The 20,357-nt window shown below is 41.4% G+C and overlaps 1 protein-coding gene across 2 annotated transcripts; it reads left to right on the forward strand.

Moving 5' to 3' along the window:
* The first annotated feature begins 818 nt into the window (after positions 1-818).
* Positions 819-9,104, forward strand: LOC124652631 (WD repeat-containing protein 48-like). Of its 2 annotated transcripts, none has more exons than XM_047191674.1 (17): positions 819-935; positions 1,073-1,231; positions 2,039-2,101; positions 2,180-2,269; positions 2,356-2,649; positions 2,744-2,841; positions 3,990-4,025; positions 4,138-4,258; positions 4,336-4,572; positions 5,372-5,467; positions 5,579-5,644; positions 5,823-5,861; positions 5,948-6,082; positions 6,298-6,650; positions 7,148-7,241; positions 7,660-7,845; positions 8,638-9,104. In XM_047191674.1, the coding sequence occupies exons 1-17, from the start codon at positions 837-839 to the stop codon at positions 8,737-8,739; spliced, it is 2,268 nt and encodes a 755-aa protein (XP_047047630.1). In that variant the 5' UTR covers positions 819-836; the 3' UTR covers positions 8,740-9,104. The 2 variants fall into 2 exon arrangements, with proteins under 2 accessions (XP_047047630.1, XP_047047631.1); XM_047191675.1 differs by having other exon boundaries at positions 8,641-9,104.
* The last annotated feature ends 11,253 nt before the right edge of the window (positions 9,105-20,357 follow it).

The following is a 20,357-nucleotide window of genomic DNA, read 5'->3' on the forward strand; positions in this document are numbered from 1 at the left end:
CCGTGAGCAATCGAATCCACCCAGATCCCTTTTCTCGAGATCGGTCTCAGTTGACCCCAATCCCCGTAGGCAGGACTGTCGAGGTCGCGCTAACCGCACATGTATTTCGGTCCGTGAACTAATTGCTGCTTTTGAGATCCTGAACAATTGCACCAGTGATAGATTGTTTCCAGATGTTATTTTCACTGGACCCCATGCCCCCTGTTTAGCTACCCCTGGATGGTGGTTTATCAGTGTTCCTAAAGGTGGACGCCTATGCGCTCTCCTACCTGCGTGCTAACTGCTAAGTACTGGTGTTACCTGACTAGCGCCGTGGTGCACATCGGTATTGTGTCCACTTGTTCTGCTACATGTGGAATCATTAAGTTTTCAGTTGGAAAAATCTAGGAATTATTTGGCCTTGACAAAAAAATTAGGGGTCAGAGTATCTTACTTTGGATTGATCAAGTTAACTTCGGGTTATATGTCCAGTGGCGCTTCCAGTTTTGGCATTTTCTGTACGACCCGAAAGAAACTTGTTATGTTGTTTGATTCTTATTATAGTGGTAATTTAGTGAGCTCATTTGAGTAACTTCGAGTTTTTGCTACTCAACTTTAAGTTTTCCTAGATGCAGTATCATCTCTAGCTCAAAAATTGCCCAACGTGTTCCCGTGGGTGTTATGTCAACCTACTCTATCGCGCAACTTTATTAGCATATTGGAAATCATGCGTTCTCAAATTCTTTATCAAATATGTGCAGCTTGACTTGATATATTCATCCATCTTTAATTTGAAATGATCTGTCATTGGTTTGTATGTGAAGCTACTCCAGTTCTCGGTACATACCCACCTTTCAATGCATCGTGTCGGGAGTGCTGGAAACGCAGCTGGTTCAACTCGACCAAGAAAGGAGAAGCGTTTTACATATGTGCTCAACGATGCTGATAATAAAAAGGTCAGCGCCGTGTTGTAACTAACTATTGTTGTCAGTTCAATTTGTTGGATCTACTTGCTCTTAGGTACTTCGGTAAGCTTGACACAATTCCTGTTCCACAAAAAGTCCTCACGCATTTCCTTCTGTTTGTTTTTCAGCATTGTGCTGGGATCAACTGCTTGTCTTACCTGAACGCTTCTGCTTCTGGTACAAGCGATTATCTCTTTACTGGGAGTCGTGATGGTACCTTGAAGAGATGGGAATACCAAAATGGGGATGCAAACTTTTCAGCAACTTTTGAGTCACATGTTGATTGGGTATGTTTTCCTTGGCCCCTGTTCCAGCTTAATTTGTATTTTGAAATAGTGATAGCGTATTTACTTAAATTGGTAATGAACCTATGTTTTTTTAATTTTATTTGTTGAAACTTCAAGATATATGTTATCGGTTTTCACATCCTTTCTGAGGTTTCAGTATGAACGTTAAATCCTGTGATATTTGCTTTTTAGGGGCAAACGATTGAATATACTGATTGATTATTAGTTTATTGTTATTATTCTTGATAACGTATTATTAGTTTTGTACATTCAATTCATTTCTGTATGTTCTATGTTCTTTTCCCTTTTTTTATTTCTTAATTGTGCTGTTTAAGTCCGAATTTTGTGTATCCTAGTAAGGGTTGGGAGGTCATCAGGACTAAGCCTATGCAAACACGGTTTGGGCTAGTTCAAAATTTTATACACTTCTGGAGATGATATTGAAACTGTGAAAGAAAATGAACTAAGTACTAACTGCCGGTTTCCACGGTTTGAGCTGGTTTCACTTTTTGCACACCCTTAATCAGGACAATAGTTGGGAGAGGGGCCAAGGCTTTAAACCTTTGCCACATATGTTAAATTCTTTCTTGTATTTGCATAAAACAAGATAAGTGGACAGAAGACTTCTGTATGTTTTATGATCCTTTCTTGGTCCACATATGAAAGTTAGGCAGTGTATTCTGTCAGCAGATGGAGAAATACATCCTTCATGGAAATGAAACCCCTTATTTCTGCTTTCATTTGAGGATTCTCTTGATTACTGCTGGAGTACTGCCTGTTGTTCATGCTGACACCTTTATTATGCAGGTTAATGATGCCATTCTTGTTGGCCAAAATCTTGTTTCATGTTCCTCAGACACCACTATAAAGGTTTGTTGTTTCAGCGGTCCTTGTTCTCAAATATTCATTGTCAGATCTACATGCTTTATATTCTCAGAATTTTCACAGGTGTGGAATTGCTTATCAGATGGTGCTTGTACAAAGACCCTCCGCCAGCATTCTGATTATGTGATCTGTCTTGCTGCAGCTGAAAAGAATGTATATTCTCAGACCTATGATTCTCTCCGAACAATTAGTTTTTTATCTGACATATTTGACATGCTTTTCGCGCCTTCTTACTGTAGAGCAATATCGTAGCCTCTGGTGGCCTTGGTGGTGAGGTCTTCATATGGGATCTTGATGCTGCTCTTGCTCCTGTAACCAAATCTGTAGATGCAAAAGAGGACGAGATTCCTAATGGAAATTCTGGACCTGCTTTGTCAACCTTGTGCAATGTAAATTCTAGTGGCAACATTGCTTCCACCAACGGGAAACCACATGGGTACAGTCCAATTGCTGCCAAAGGTCACAAGGATTCAGTTTATGCACTGGCTATGAATGATACAGGAACCTTGCTTGTCTCTGGTGGTACTGAAAAGGTATTACACCCTTCATTTTGAGAGCAAGTACGAAACTCGTTAACTGCAGTCTTATTTGGACCTTTTCTTATAGACTTCTACTGGTTTGATATAGGTTGTTCGTGTTTGGGATCCTAGGACAGGTTCAAAAAACATGAAATTGAGAGGGCACACTGACAATATCAGGGCTTTGCTTATTGATTCCACGGGAAGGTTTGTGTTTAGGCATCATTAAGTGCTCTCATAGATTCATATAAGATACGCTATTCCGTCTCCTTAACAGGATCCTGTAAAACTTGAATTGACATTCATTCATATTGTTACGGTACTTCATACTGTCATTTGAACCTATTGTAGTTTCTTGTGCTGACTGCTGCCATAATAATGTATAGCTTATGTTTCAACTTCCCATAGTTACTTTTACGTATGCTGATGTAGTTTGTATTTGTAAGTTGGCATGTGTCCCTAACTGGCAGATTTTACTTCATATGGTAGTACTTGGTTTACCAAGTTTAATGTACAGTGTAGTTTGGCTTTCTACATTTGTCATAAATGAAAGGGCAGTGGGTCAGTGGTGCTAATATTTTTGTTGGGATTTGCCCTGATACACATTTCAATACATTGAGTGCACTGAGTGGTTATCATGAGTTCATGACGTTAGATGCTTCAAAGGTGAATTATATAGTGCACTATTTACAAATATCATGGCCAATCTACCTATAGACCATAAAATTTATCATCCATAGTGCACTCCTTACAATATTACGGCCAATCTATATGTTCCTGGTCCAGCATTAGTTTGCTAGAGTTGCGGTGAACAACAAGCCCTTTATATTTTGGAGAAAACTTCTCTCTCAATCATCTTTTTGTTGAAATAAGCATCCAGTGTCTGTTAAGTTACAGTAAATGGGTTGAGTCTGTGTGCATGACATTGATCGCCAGAGTCATCATCCTGCTTGCCATCCTAGTCAGGCAATGGACTTTTATCCTAGTCAGGCAATGCCACTACCCCAAAAAAACCCTAGTTTGAGGATAGAACTATGGTATGGTTTCTCAAAACCCAGTATCAGCAGGCCTAGTTACTCTCTTCCCCAATCACATGTTATAGTTGACGACGTTAACTCATATGGCGTAGTAACTCAACAGAATGTGGGTGCTTTGATTGTGGCAGCCGAGTATCATATTTAGAAGTAACATGTGGTTTCCAATGGTTAAATACTGATTTTCGCCACAAGTCCTAAAATAAGGTGTTGATTGACACAAGAGAATACCTTCAGGCTTTGTGGAACTTCGTTGATACCTTTTTATTTTCGTTGGAAGTTTGAGGAGCACGTTAACCTGGGTGTAACATATTTTTACAGGTATTGTCTATCAGGCTCATCTGATTCAATGATAAGGTAAATACACAGCTCATATTTTCTGTATCTGGTCATGATGCCAGGAATAATCACATGTTATCATGCTGCGAATAATTCTGGGATCTTGTCTACATATGTTCATACTTTGCAGACTATGGGATCTAGGACAGCAACGCTGTGTGCATTCTTATGCTGTTCATACTGATTCAGTTTGGGCGCTTGCAACGACCCCTTCATTTGGTCATGTTTATAGCGGTGGCAGAGATCAGTCCGTGAGTAAAACTATCTCATTTTGTATGAATAATGGATTTAGTTACAAGTTCTTAACTTCTGGTTACTGTTGTTACAGGTATACTTGACAGATCTGTCCACGCGAGAGAGTGTGTTACTGTGCACAAATGAACACCCAATCCTACAGTTGTCCTTGCAAGATGATACAATATGGGTTGCAACAACTGATTCTTCTGTTTATGGATGGCCAGCTGAAGGGCAGACACCACAAAAAGTTTTTCAAAAGGGTGGCTCGTTCTTAGCTGGGAATTTGTCATTCTCAAGGGCAAGAGCTTCTTTAGAAGGATCAGCACCTGTAAGCCTGACATCTTTTCTTGCTTTATCAAAGACACCGTGTTCTGATCTGAGCAATGACTTCACAGTTCTTAGATGGGTCATAATAACTCATCTGCAAGGCATGCTATCTGTGATGATAGTTCCACCTGCTGTAGCAGATGATCTAGTTGTGTACATAGAAATTAACTCGTTACTTATGTACACTCACTTTGGAAGGAAGGTGGTAAAAAGTAACTTTTGAAGACAAATTATAGATCTATGGGATTCTGCAGTGGCAAGTTTGTAACCATAACTTATCTTACTCCCTCCGTCCCAATGCATGTGGCACTTGTGTGTCTAAATTTTGACCATTAATTTAACATATATATTACATGTCTTACGTGTTATAAAAATTATACCATTAAAAACTTCATTTGAATACAAATTCAGTGGTGTAACATGCATGTCAAATGACTCATGTTTTCTTGGTAAAATCAATGGCTTAACTTAAACCTCGAAAAATGTGTGTGCCACCTAAAGTCCTGAATAGGGACAGAGGGAGTAAGTTAATTTTCCATGTAACCCACCATGCTTTTTTGGTGACAAGTAATATCGGGGCATTTTTATTGGCTATTTTACTTCTAAATTTTTTAGGCTACGTCAAGCACTATCCAAAGTTCTTTTATTTTCCTTGGAGTCTTCTGTTATGTGCTCATGATTCATATATCATTGTTCTACTCAACACTAAACCTATTCTTATTGCCTGATTAGTCACAATTTTTTTCACTCAGTTATATTTTGCTACATGTTACTAAGTTTTATTTTCTAACCCACTTTAGGTACCTGTATACAAAGAGCCATCTTTCACTATTCCTGGAGTTCCAGCAATAGTTCAACATGAGATCATGAATAATAGAAGGCATGTCCTGACAAAGGTGATTATAAGATAATTTCAAATTACCTCTGCTGTAATCAAATGCAACAAATTATCTCTGCTGTTATCAAATGCAACAAGTCACATCATCCACATTGATCCTATTTTACAGGATACTGTTGGTTCGGTCAAATTATGGGAGATTACTCGAGGAGCTGTTATTGAAGACTTTGGCAAGGTTCCTGTTCCCTCTTGATGTCTTGATTGAACTTGTTTTTCATGTATATGAAAATTTTAAGAACTGGTAGCATCGCTAGTTCGTGTCCCAGTTTGAGAAATTCACGGTTCTTACTGGATCCTTTTGGATAAACTAGGTGTTTGTTAGAATGCTAAGCCACTTCATTTTGTTTGTGCAGGTTTCTTTTGAGGATAAAAAAAAGGAGTTATTTGAGATGGTATTACTGTTAAAATCATGATTTCTGTATTGTGTAAAAAAGGTTCTGCATATAACCATACAACATAATATGCTTCTTTATTTTAGGTTAGCATACCTGCGTGGTTTACCATGGACGCTCGATTGGGATGTTTGTCTGTCCACCTGGATACTCCACAATGCTTTTCTGCAGAAATATATGCAGTTGACTTGAATGTTACTGGAGCACAGGAAGATCTTAAGGTTTGTAGAAAAACATATCATTATGCAACTCATTGTTTAGAATATTTTTCAACCAATAGCTTAGCTATGTCCTTATGTCTCAATAGAAAGGTTGATAATATTTTTAGAATTGAAGAATTTCACTTTGCCAGAATATGGTTGCCACTAGAAGTGATATTCTGCCTGTAGTGTACCCAATGTCATCTTCTGAACAATTGTTCCCACAAATTGTGCAGATTAATTTGGCTCACGAGACTCTTCGTGGTTTGTTAGTTCACTGGAGTAAACGAAGGCCGAAACCTGGCCCACATAGCTTGTCAAATGGCGACGGTTCAATAGGGAAAGATGTATCATTGAAAAGTTCACCCCATCCAAGATCTGAGGTGGATGATGGAGCCGAGAACCATGCAAACAATGTGCTTCCTTCGTTTGAGTTCTCGACGGTTTCACCTCCATCAATTATCACAGAAAGTTCTAGTGGAGGACCTTGGCGAAAGAGAATTACTGATTTGGATGGAACTGAGGACGATCTCCCGTGGTGGTGTGTGGACTGTGCCGAGAACAGTCGGTTTCCAAAAGAGAATACGAAGTAATTATTCATCTTAAATTCTTATTATCCTGAGATGATATGTTTTCTTTATATCGTTGAAGCATGTTTGCTATCCATGGATATCAGTTACCCTCGGGGAATAGAATAGCAAAGCATTTTAGAAGGGAAAACACTTTGTTGCATATTGCCGAGATTACGTGATTTTGCTTAACTTTTAACTATTCAAAGTTTGTTGTCAAGCTATTTTTCTATGACTTCGAACCCATCAGTTGCAGTATGTTTTCGTATTTATATATATATATATATATTTTCCCCATTTAGCTGTGACTAGGAGCTTCAAGACTCTAAAGATGTTATACTTTTACTGTTGAGTCATTATTCATCCTTGAACTCGAAGCTGTTATGATTTTACTGTTGACTGAAAAGAAGGAAAAGAGCAAATGGAAATTTAAATATGATGCTTTCTGCATATATTATTGTGATATTAGTGTATTGGGGTAAAATTTTCCCTGACACAGTTTCCCTTCTTAAAATAGGTGTGGCTTTTATTTGCATGCGGCTGAAGGCTCGCCTGCACCAAACATTACACAAGGGAAACTCAGTGCTCCACGGATACTGCGGGTTCTCAAAGTAAGATGTTCTTGAATTTGGTTCTGTAGAACAAATGAAAGATTCTGAGTTGCAAATGGCGAATTCATCTTGATAAAAAAATGTGCATGTGATGACGAATGGAAGCACTTTTCGCGACCCATATAACAAACATATGTTAATCAGCTACATACGTGTCGGGAGAAGTGTGGAAATAGCTAAACCTTTTTGTCTGGGGAGACATTAACTAGGTTTTTCTATTTATTAAGTTCTATTTTTGTGTGAAATAACTACGTACATAATAGGCGTCTAACTGGCTATTTTTCAGAATCTAGATCTGAATCATACCAAATATTCATAATATGACTGGATACCACAGTTACATATTATGAACATGTTATTGCTATTGTTATGTATCATTTTATTTTATGTTCTCTATTAATTTTCTCTCTATGTACAGGTTGCTAACTACGTGGTTGAGAAGCTTGTCCTCGAGAAACCGTTGGATGGAAGTCCTGACAGCACATTTGGCATGGGTTTGACCTCTGGTCCATCACAACTCACGACCCTAGATAGTTCTTCAAGGCTTGGACTAAAGTCATGGCAAAAACTAAAACCTTCTGTTGAGATATTGTGCAACAACCAGGCAAGTATTTGCACATCTAGTACTTTTGTTCTCCTTTAGATGTACTTGTACAGTTTGACCTGTGGTAGGAAAAGGGAAAATACCCCTTTTTCTGCAGGTTTACGTCAAATATATTTACTATAAGTGCCTATGTTTCAACAGATGAAATGCATCAATATTATCCAGAGAATTCCTGTTTTACCCATCGTCTTTCTCCAACAATAGCTCCCTAATGTGGATTCATTTTTAATATCTTGCATGTGTTATTTCATTTGCAGTCTAATTTAAGGAATGGTTTAGTCTAAAGTAACTAACTGTATATATTTCTGGTTATGAGCTTAATTTATAATGTCCCCAGTCAATTTTTTTTTGCATTAACTTAAAGTATGCCAGTATGCCGTTCCAGATTAACCACATAGATGAATAAATAATACTCCTCTGTCCTAGAATGACTTGCTCAACTTTTTCTAGACAAAGTTGAGCAAGTTATTTTGGGATGGAGGGAGTATGATATATTCTGGAACTTTATCATTGGAGATCAATGTTACAAGTTACAAGTTCTAATTTTATTCCTCATAGAGGCATTTATACAACCTTGGTTTGATGTTTTCAACATCTTATCATTGATTTGTAAATTTATATTTTAGCAGCTGTATTAAGGCAGTATGATAAATGTATGTTAATGGACTAAAAGGTAAGACTAATTCCTGCTATGTATTTAACGGAAGAAGCCCACATTATGTTCTATGTTTGAGAGCAAGTTGCTATATAGTGTGTGTCTTGTGCAGTTGTGCTAAAGTATACTCTATGCAGCAGGTCCTGTCGCCTGAGATGAGTTTAGCGACGGTGCGAACATATATTTGGAAGAAGCCAGAGGATCTGATTCTTAATTACAGAGTGGTGCAATATAGATAATTCAACTTAAATTACATCTGCTCACGTGGTTCACCGTAGATGGCATCGTTGAAGATAACCATATGACATAGAGCGAAAACCACCACGCTACAGGATGCACTTGTGCTGCCCTTTGGTGCCGTTCCCAGAACCACAGCAAGTAATTCCTTCTCTGTAAAGTTTTTCTGTGAATCTTGTACCTCCAGGTTTCTAGTGAGATTTGTATCATAGCAAAGGTGTAATGTTCTGCTGGCTACCAGGCTTGTATATCTAGAGATCCGGTTTCTCAATAAAGCTTATAAATGAGATAAAGGAAATTGATTCCCCCCTCCACTCACAGAAATATTTGTTTGTAAGAAAGCAATTTTTTGGTGATCTTGGACTTACCCTGTTTCCATTGTCTTCGAATGAGGTGTGAGAGAATAAAGTTGCTCTAGATTATTTTCCACCTGCCGTTTTGCAAGGTTAATGTTCGCGCATTTTGTCTTCTCTACCTTAGCATAGGTTGTGTCAGGTACCGCCTCTTAGTTACATGTTTCCAAATAAATGTTATTAATTAATAAATCCTGAATAAATAACACATTTTTGGATGCATCTGAATATTAATTGACACAAAATAACACCTTATGGTCACACTCGGGCAACTCTAAAGAGACGATTCACCTCTAGCAGCCAGCCTCGATGGTGTTGTGACATATTCGGCCGGTGGACAAGCCATGGCTAGGTTCGGGAAGATGGATCTGAATCATGGATGTGGGTGTTATTGCCAAACGCCCAAACCTGCCCATGCGTCTCTTCTATTCCTTACCAGGCCGGAATTCAGCGAGAAACAACACGATGGTATTGTGTGAAGATTGTGCAGCAACAAGATGTAGTGTACGTGATGGCCTCGGTCTAGCGTGATGCTCAGTGTGACCAGGCGCACGGGAGTATCAAGGGTTATGCTCAGTGTTGTCCTCTTTTATCGATCAACTGTACTCGTAGTAATCTAATCTAGTGTAATGGGTTAGACAAAAAAAAAAGGTCTACCATGCTCCTCCGGGTCTAAGAGCAACTCTAGCAGCAGGCTGAAATATTTGCGGGACCGGAAAAAGCCCCCGGAGACGAGAGCCCACAAAAGAGAACTGTAAAATAGCATATTCAGGAATCTTTTTTTTTCTTCAACTTCTTCCTTTTGCAACCACCACCATCTGCGCCGCCTGCCGCCTCCCAGCGCCTCCTAGGCTTGCCCGTCGCGCGAGCTCCGCCAAGCCCTGTTCCTCACTAATTAATTCAATCGGCGGCCAATTCTAGCTCCCACCTGTCTAATTTGCCGATCTTCGGCCGGATTACGTGGGAGTTTCACCGAAATTTGGCCGGACTCCGACGAGTCTAGTGGTGAAATGTTTTCGCACGAGGTGAATTTTCCCAATCGCTAGCGCGTTAACCGTATACAGTCCGGCCTGTAAAAACGCTTCTGAAACATCATATGTGAGGATCGCGGGCTCGTATACAAGTTGGCCTGCAAATTTTTTTATAGGTTTGACCATTTTGAGGTGTCAGTCTAGCCTAAATTTTCCCCAAACCTTTAAACCGACATGCAAATATACGGGGTTGACCATTTTGAGGGGTCTGCTAGAGATGATCTAACCAATAGGTTAAATGTGGGGTGGCCACCCTCGAAGCAAAGTTTCGGTCCAATTTGCTTGATAAAGCCCCCCCCCCCTCTCAATGAGCATATTGAGGGAGAGGCTTTATCGCGCAAATGCATGCGGTGACCCGGGCATCAAAGACTAACATTTTGAAAATATATTTTCTTAGTGTCATTGATACGTCTCCGACGTATCGATAATTTCTTATGTTCCATGCCATATTATTGATGATACCTACATGTTTTATGCACACTTTATGTCATATTCGTGCATTTTCTGGAACTAACCTATTAACAAGATGCCGAAGAGCCGATTCTTGTTCTGCTGTTTTTGGTTTCAGAAATCCTAGTAACGAAATATTCTCGGAATTGGACGAAATCAACGCCCAGGGTCCTATTTTGCCACGAAGCTTCCGGAAGACCGAAGAGGAGTCGAAGTGGGGCCACGAGGGGCCGCCACCATAGGGCGGCGCGGCCCAGGCCCTGGCCGCGCCGACCTATGGTGTGGGGCCCTCATGTGGCCCCCCCACGTTGCCCTTCCGCCTACTTAAAGCTTCCGTCGCGAAAACCCCGCACCGAGAACCACGATACGGAAAACCTTCCGGAGACGCCGCCGCCGCCAATCCCATCTCGGGGATTCTGGAGATCTCCTCCGGCACCCTGCCGGAGAGGGGATTCATCTCCCGGAGGACTCTTCACCGCCATGGTCGCCTCCGGAGTGATGAGTGAGTAGTTCACCCCTGGATCGTGGGTCCATAGCAGTAGCTAGATGGTTGTCTTCTCCTCATTGTGCTTCATTGTTGGATCTTGTGAGCCGCCTAACATGATCAAGATCATCTATCTGTAATACTATATGTTGTGTTTGTCGGGATCCGATGGATAGAGAATACCATGTTATGTTAATTATCAAGTTATTACCTATGTGTTGTTTATGATCTTGCATGCTCTCCGTTATTAGTAGAGGCTCGACCAAGTTTTTGCTCTTAACTCTAAGAGGGAGTATTTATGCTCGATAGTGGGTTCATGCCTCCATTGATACCGGGACAAGTGACGTAAAGTTCTAAGGTTGTGTTGTGCTCGTTGCCACTAGGGATAAAACATTGATGCTATGTCTAAGGATGTAGTTGTTGATTACATTACGCACCATACTTAATGCAATTGTCTGTTGCTTTGCAACTTAATACTGGAAGGGGTTCGGATGATAACCTGAAGGTGGACTTTTTAGGCATAGATGCAGTTAGATGGCGATCTATGTACTTTGTCGTAATGCCCAATTAAATCTCACTGTACTTATCATGACATGTATGTGCATTGTTATGCCCTCTCTATTTGTCAATTGCCCGGCTGTAATTTGTTCACCCAACATGCTTTTATCTTATGGGAGAGACACCTCTAGTGAACTGTGGACCCCGGTCCATTCTTTTATACTGAAATACAAATCTGCTCGCAATACTTGTTTTACTCGTTTTCTTGCAAACAATCATCTTCCACACAATACGGTTAATCCTTTGTTACAGCAAGCCGGTGAGATTGACAACCTCACCGTTTCGTTGGGGCAAAGTACTTTGGTTGTGTTGTGCAGGTTCCACGTTGGCACCGGAATCCCTGGTGTTGCGCCGCACTACATCCCGCCGCCATCAACCTTCAACGTGCTTCTTGGCTCCTCCTGGTTCGATAAACCTTGGTTTCTTTCTGAGGGAAAACTTGCTGCTGTGCGCATCATACCTTCCTCTTGGGGTTCCCAACGAACGTGTGAGTTACACGCCATCAAGCTCTTTTTCTGGCGCCGTTGCCGGGGAGATCAAGACACGCTGCAAGGAGAGTCTCCACTTCTCAATCTCTTTACTTTGTTTTTGTCTTGCTTTATTTTATTTACTACTTTGTTTGCTGCACTTATATCAAAACACAAAAAAATTAGTTGCTAGCTTTACTTTATTTACTGTCTTGTTTGCTATATCAAAAACACAAAAATAATTAGTTTACTTGCATTTACTTTGTCTAGTTTGTTTTATTTACTACTGCTAAAATGAGTAATCCTGAAGTTGAAGTTCGTTCATTTAAGCAACAAGGGGGAGAATGTTTAAAAGATGCTTGGTATAGAATTAGTGATGCCCATAATAGGTGCACTAAGAAACACTCCACCACTATCCTACTCAGGAATTTTTACGTTGGTATCTCTAGCTGGAATAGATATGTTCTTGATTGTCTCGCAAGAGGTAACTTCCTAGGCGCTCCCGCTTTAGAAGCTAGTTGCATTATTGAGAGTTTATTTGGAACACCACCTGTTAATGAAACTAAAATTGAAACCTCCCTTGAGGATGTTATGAAAAAATTGGAAACCATAGAGAAAAATTTTCCGAGTGTTGAAACTAAGTTGGAGATGTTACTTGATAAAACTGATGAACTTGATAAATCCTTAGGAGTAATTGATGAAAGAATTAGTGTCCTAGGAACTTGTGTTGACCATGATAATCAAATTAATAGGATTGGCGAACTTGAAAAAGCTATGGGAACCTTGGGTTCAACCTTTTCATCTTTACAGTTTAGAGAGAAAGGTTATGTGGGAAAGGAGCAAAAGTTTATGTATGTCTCTAAAGTGCCTAAACCAAAGAAATATTATTATAGGCCTAAAATTGACAAAGCCCTTAGTACCACTACGGATGGGGGAGCCTATGATGTCAATGCTTCATCTCTCGATAATACTTGATTTACACTTTCTGCGCCTAGCTGAAAGGCGTTAAAGAAAAGCGCTTATGGGAGACAACCCATGTTTTTACTACAGTATTTTTGTTTTATATTTGAGTCTTGGAAGTTGTTTACTACTGTAGCAACCTCTCCTTATCTTAGTTTTGAGTTTTGTTGTGCCAAGTAAAGTCTTTGATAGTAAAGTAAATACTAGATTTGGATTACTGCGCAGAAACAGATTTCTTTGCTGTCACGAATCTGGGTCTAATTCTCTGTAGGTAACTCAGAAAATTAAGCCAATTTACGTGAGTGATCCTAAGATATGTACGCAACTTTCATTCAATTTGGGAATTTTCATTTGAGCAAGTCTGGTGCCCTAATAAAATCCATCTTTACGGACTGTTCTGTTTTGACAGATTCTGCCTTTTATTTCGCATTGCATCTTTTGCTATGTTGGATGAATTTCTTTGATCCATTAATGTCCAGTAGCTTTATGCAATGTCCAGAAGTTTTAAGAATGATTGTGTCACCTCTGAACATGTTAATTTTTATTGTGCACTAACCCTCTAATGAGTTGTTTCGAGTTTGGTGTGGAGGAAGTTTTCAAGGATCAAGAGAGGAGTATGATACAATATGATCAAGGAGAGTGAAAGCTCTAAGCTTGGGGATGCCCCGGTGGTTCACCCCTGCATATTCTAAGAAGACTCAAGCGTCTAAGCTTGGGGATGCCCAAGGCATCCCCTTCTTCATCGACAACATTATCGAGGTTCCTCCCCGAAACTATATTTTTATTCCGTCACATCTTATGCACTTTGCTTGGAGCGTCGGTTTGTTTTTGTTTTTGTTTTGTTTGAATAAAATGGATCCTAGCATTCACTTTGTGGGAGAGAGACACGCTCTGCTGTAGCATATGGACAAGTATGTCCTTAGGCTCTACTCATAGTATTCATGGCAAAGTTTCTTCTTCGTTAAATTGTTATATGGTTGGAATTGGAAAATACTACATGTAGTAACTGACATAGGCATCCCAAATGGGCCTGCCGAAGATAGTACCCGGGGTTTACTGAAGGCCCACTACCCGAAGAATAAGAAGATTCGGGAGCCCAAGATATATTAAGGAAAGTTAGAGTTGTAATAGGAAGTGCTATTTGTAATCCGGCGGGATGAGTTAGAAACCGTCCCGGACTCCGTAACTTGTACAAAACGAAACCCTCGGCTCCGCCTCCTATATAAAGGGGAGTCGAGGGACGAAGAGATCATCGAATCATTGTCTGCAAACCCTAGTTTTCATAACCGTCGAGTACTTTTCGGCTGAAACCTTCGAGATCTACTTGCCCTCTACTTCCAACTAAACCCTAGCCTACAATCCATAGGCATTGACAAGTTAATACCTTGTCAGTAACTCTAAAATGTCTTGGATAATTTGATGCTTGGCAATTGTTGTGCTCATGTTTAAGCTCTTGCATCATATACTTTGCACCCATTAATGAAGAAACACTTAGAGCTTGCTAATTTGGTTTGCATATTTGGTTTCTCTAGAGTCTAGATGATATCTAGTATTGAGTTTGAACAACAAGGAAGACGGTGTAGAGTCTTATAATGTCTACAATATGTCTTTTATGTGAGTTTTGCTGCACCGTTCATCCTTGTGTTTGTTTCAAATAACCTTGCTAGCCTAAACCTTGTATCGAGAGGGAATACTTCTCATGCACCCAAAATCCTTGAGCCAACCACTATGCCATTTGTGTCCACCATATCTACCTACTACATGGTATTTATCCGCCATTCCAAAGTAAATTGCTTGAGTGCTACCTTTAAAATTCCATCATTCACCTTTGCAATATATAGCTCATGGGACAAATAGCTTAAAAACTATTGTGGTATTGAATATGTACTTATGCACTTTATCTCTTATTAAGTTGCTTGTTGTGCGATAACCATGTTTTCTGGGGACGCCATCAACTATTCTTTGTTGAATATCATGTGAGTTGCTATGCATGTCCGTCTTGTCTGAAGTAAGAGAGATCTACCACCTTTATGGTTGGAGCATGCATATTGTTAGAGAAGAACATTGGGCCGCTAACTAAAGCCATGATTCATGGTGGAAGTTTCAGTTTTGAACATATATCCTCAATCTCATATGAGAATAATAATTGTTGCCACATGCTTATGCATTAAAGAGGAGTCCATTATCTGTTGTCCATGTTGTCCCGGTATGGATGTCTAAGTTGAGAATAATCAAAAGCGAGAAATCCAAAATGCGAGCTTTCTCCTTAGACCTTTGTACAGGCGGCATGGAGGTACCCCATTGTAACACTTGGTTAAAACATGTGTATTGTGATGATCCGGTAGTCCAAGCTAATTAGGACAAGGTGCGGGCACTATTAGTATACTATGCATGAGGCTTGCAACTTGTAAGATATAATTTACATAACTCATATGCTTTATTACTACCGTTGACAAAATTGTTTCATGTTTTCAAAATAAAAGCTCTAGCACAAATATAGCAATCGATGCTTTCCTCTTTGAAGGACCATTCTTTTTTTACTTTTATGTTGAGTCAGTTCACCTATCTCTCTCCACCTCAAGAAGCAAACACTTGTGTGAACTGTGCATTGATTCCTATATACTTGCATATTGCACTTGTTATATTACTCTATGTTGACAATTATCCATGAGATATACATGTTATAAGTTGAAAGCAACCGCTGAAACTTAATCTTCCTTTGTGTTGCTTCAATGCCTTTACTTTGATTTATTGCTTTATGAGTTAACTCCTATGCAAGACTTATTGATGCTTGTCTTGAAGTACTATTCATGAAAAATCTTTGCTTTATGATTCACCTGTTTACTCATGTCATTACCATTGTTTTGATCGCTGCATTCATTACATATGTTTACAAATAGTATGATCAAGGTTATGTTGGCATGTCACTTCAGAAATTATCTTTGTTATCGTTTTACCTGCTCGGGACGAGCAAAAATAAGCTTGGGGATGCTGATACGTCTCCGACGTATCGATAATTTCTTATGTTCCATGCCACATTATTGATGATACCTACATGTTTTATGCACACTTTATGTCATATTCGTGCATTTTCTGGAACTAACCTATTAACAAGATGCCGAAGAGCCGATTGTCGTTTTCTGCTGTTTTTGGTTTCGAAATCCTAGTAACGAAATATTCTCGGAATTGGACGAAATCAACGCCCGTGGTCCTATTTTGCCACGAAGCTTCCGGAAGACCGAAGAGGAGTCGAAGTGGGGCCACGAGGGGCCGCCACCATAGGGCGGCGCGGCCCGGGCCCTGGCCGCGCCGACCTATGGTGTGGGGCCCTCGTGTGGCCCCCACGTTGCCCTTCCGCCTACTTAAAGCTTCCGTCGCGAAAACCCCGTACCGAGAACCACGATACGGAAAACCTTCCGGAGACGCCGCCGCCGCCAATCCCATCTCGGGGGATTCGGAGATCTCCTCCGGCACCCTGCCGGAGAGGGGATTCATCTCCCGGAGGACTCTTCACCGCCATGGTCGCCTCCGGAGTGATGAGTGAGTAGTTCACCCCTGGACTATGGGTCCATAGCAGTAGCTAGATGGTTGTCTTCTCCTCATTGTGCTTCATTGTTGGATCTTGTGAGCCGCCTAACATGATCAAGATCATCTATCTGTAATACTATATGTTGTGTTTGTCGGGATCCGATGGATAGAGAATACCATGTTATGTTAATTATCAAGTTATTACCTATGTGTTGTTTATGATCTTGCATGCTCTCCGTTATTAGTAGAGGCTCTGGCCAAGTTTTTGCTCTTAACTCCAAGAGGGAGTATTTATGCTCGATAGTGGTGACAAGGGATTAACTTGTCAATGCCTATGGATTATAGGCTAGGGTTTAGTTAGAAGTAGAGGGCAAGTAGATCTCGAAGGTTTCAGCCGAAAAGTACTCGACGAATATGAAAGCTAGGGTTTGCAGACAATGATTCGATGATCTTCTCGTCCCTCGACCCCCCTTTATATAGGTGGAGCCGAGGGATTCGTGCTATACAAGGATTACATAGTCCGGGACGGTTTCTAACTCATCCCGCCGGATTACAAATAACACTTCCTATTACAACTCTATCTTTTCCTTAAATACATCTTGGGCTCTCGAGTCTTCTTATTCTTCGGGTAGTGGGCCTTCAATAAACCCCGGGTACTATATTAGGCAGGCCCATTTGGGATGCCTATGTCGGTAGCCCCCGAGATTTTGCTTGAATCATAGAGTCAGGGAAAATCTCCACTGTTTATTTTTACTCGAAAGCTCTAACTTTCATACTTTTTCTCATAAAATTCTATATTGTACAGGGATATTGGTAGTTGGGGCTAGTTCATCTGACGGATCAGGTACTAGTTAACTGCTCTAGTGGCAATCCGCAAAAACCTACTTCAAAATCACGTCCCCGGACATGATTTCGGGATACCGGTGTAAACTTCGACAGGCGCCGCTTAAGGTCTTACCATTCCGTCGAGTCCCGGTTAAATTTATCGAGTACCTAACGCGTCCGTCAGGATTTTTCTTCGTATCCGTTGATACGGATAAAAGTAGCGGAGCGCAGTCTTCGGCGATGCCACGCCCGGCAGAATAGGTCCGGGGTCTTACCTTCGCAATTTTGCGGCATTCAGAAATTGATCGCAACTTCGGCGTTCGAGAATATATTGTCGAGTGCTTTTCCGGTCTGTTGGAATGGCACATTTTATTGAGTCAAATATGACTTATATTGCTTTCCCGATGGGAGTATATGGAGAGTTAATGATAACTCGAAATATATTCTCTTGCTTGTTCTATTTTTCCTTTGTCAATTTCATCGGGCACGCGAACAGCGTTCCCGATGGGAGTAGCCCCCGAGGCTACAGCCAAGAACTTGTGCTTGGTTGTAGGCTCAACATTTTAGTCCACCTTGTCACTATATTGCTATTATCTCCTGATATTCTTTCCTCCTTCTTCTTCTCTCTTTTTTTTTATCGGGTGCGCGAACAGCGCTCCTGATGGGAGTAGCCCCCGAGGCTACAGCCAAGAACTTGTGCTTGACTGTAGGCTCAACATTTTCTATATTTGCCATTGTCGAAATTTTTCTTTTTTCGAAGTAGCCCCCGAGCATTTGGGCAAAAACTTGTTTCCGACCAAAGGCTCCCGATGCATTCAAATAACTTATCCCTGTCGCCATTCTCCTTTCTCTTGTCGACATATTTTCCCTTGTCAAATTTTCTTCAACTCTATCACTGGTCAATATTTTTTCTGCTTTGTGGGTCCATCGTTCCCACCATATTGACACGTCGTGGAAGTGGGGGACACACGTCCTCCGCTTTTTCTGGTGCTCGTGCGGTAACGCTTGTCCCGATAGAAAATACTTTTTTGCCCTTGTAACCAGAAGATCAATTCTCACCACACGATTTCCTCATCCAACGGTACACTGCTTCACCCAATTCTTATATAAACCTGTCTTCAACCTCCGTTCATCCCCTCGCTTGCGCCGCTCACCTGTTCCTCTTCGCAAATCTTCCTCTCGCGCCCAATCTTCGCCGATTTCCCGCTCTCGCATACATTGCTCAACCCACTTCCGTGGATGCCGCCGCGTGCGCGTTTGACCCGCCACAAGCACTCCGCAGTCCGCGATGGCCGCCGAAGATTTTGAGTGGGAGAGATCCAAGATCTCCAACCAAGACTCCAACCTGATGAAAAGGCTTGGCCCGATGAAGAAGGAAGGCGCCATCCGCTTTCCCGGTGAAGAAAGCTATCCCAAGCCTCCAATGGAGTATCGGGTTAGTTTCGTTGATCATCTTATCCGCGGCCTCTCTACCCCAATCCATGATTTCCTCCGCGGTCTTCTCTTTGTCTATGGGATTCAACCGCATCATCCGACCCCCAATTCCATCCTTCACATTTCTATTTTTATCACCCTTTGCGAATGCTTTCTTGGAGTTGCTCCTAATTGGGCTCTTTGGAAACGCATCTTTTGCCTCCGCCGCAATGGCTCCCACAACGTCACTTATAACATAGGTGGCGTTGTTATCCGTATTCGTACCGATGTCGATTATTTCGACGTCAAGTTTCCCGATTCTGTCCAAGGATGGCGCAAGAAGTGGCTTTACATTCACGAAGAAAGCGCCAACTCCGTTGAGCACAACATAATTCCCTTCGACGGGAGTGCCAAAATTCAGCGCCGTCGCTCCCGGGATGCCGAAGCTTCGAGGAAGAGAAAAAGGCGACGAGAGGCGCTCATGTCTCGCATTCGCCGCCTTCAAAATACTCGAGGCGAGGAGCTATCCGGTGTTCAAATCACTCGCTTACTTCCTTAGGATTAGAGTACAGCCTCTTCGGGCTCGCAAAAATCCCCCGTGGACGTACTCCGGTGAAAATGACGCCAACCGAATCTCCGGTGACCTTTCCACCAAGGACTTGGAGAAGTTGGTTCGAAGGCTTTCTCGCCCGGGCAAAGATCCGAGTTCCTTCTTCTTGTCGTGTGGAACCATACAGCTCCACCAATCCACTCCCCAAGGTATTTTGTCTTTCCGCGTTTTTATCTTGTTGCACCTTTTTTCTTGCATCTCATTGTACTGTCATGTCTTTACTTTTTCTTTGGTTTCTATTTTTTTCAGGATCATCCTAGTATATCTTCCCTTCCTCCTCTTCCTGAGGGTGGAGAGGTCGAAGAAATGACCATTGTTGCCGACGATACTCAGGCTTCTTCTGTTCCTGAAAGTGAAGTTGCGGGTTCTCACAAATCTGCGGCTTCTCATGAGAGAGAGGCTGAGTCCGAGGCCGGTGAGTCGACCGAATCCCTTCCTCCTCGCTCGTTTCTCCGAAGAACAAAAGGAAAAGGACTGAAGTCGAGGATTCGGCATTTCTAAGGCTGAAGAAGTTGTTCCTTCGGATCCGAAGGCAGCTTATGATCCTTATTTTGAGTCCCTCATCAGCTCGTAAGTCAATTTTATCTCTCCTCCTTTTTTGATGTACTCGAAAAGTTTAACTCTGTCTTGCTTTTTATACTGTCGATTTTTGTTTACTAGTGATGAGGAAGAAGTACCGATCATCGACGTAGCTCCTCGGACCAGCACGTCACGCATCGTGCTTGTTTCGTACACGTTGGTTGAAGGAGATGAAACATCGTCTCCCCAACAAAATGTCGTCACTACAACTCCACCGTCAAGCCCCCTTGTCCCTTCGCCAAAAAGGGCAAGGGTTGAAATGGTCGTTGAGCCTCCTCCTCAATTGGGCAGCTCTTCGTCGCAGCTCTTAGATGATGTAAGTTTATCGAGATCTATATTTCCTCTATTTTGCTTTTGCGGAC

The sequence above is a fragment of the Lolium rigidum genome, chromosome 5 (genome assembly GCF_022539505.1).
Source record: "Lolium rigidum isolate FL_2022 chromosome 5, APGP_CSIRO_Lrig_0.1, whole genome shotgun sequence".
Classification (NCBI taxonomy): Eukaryota; Viridiplantae; Streptophyta; class Magnoliopsida; order Poales; family Poaceae; genus Lolium; species Lolium rigidum.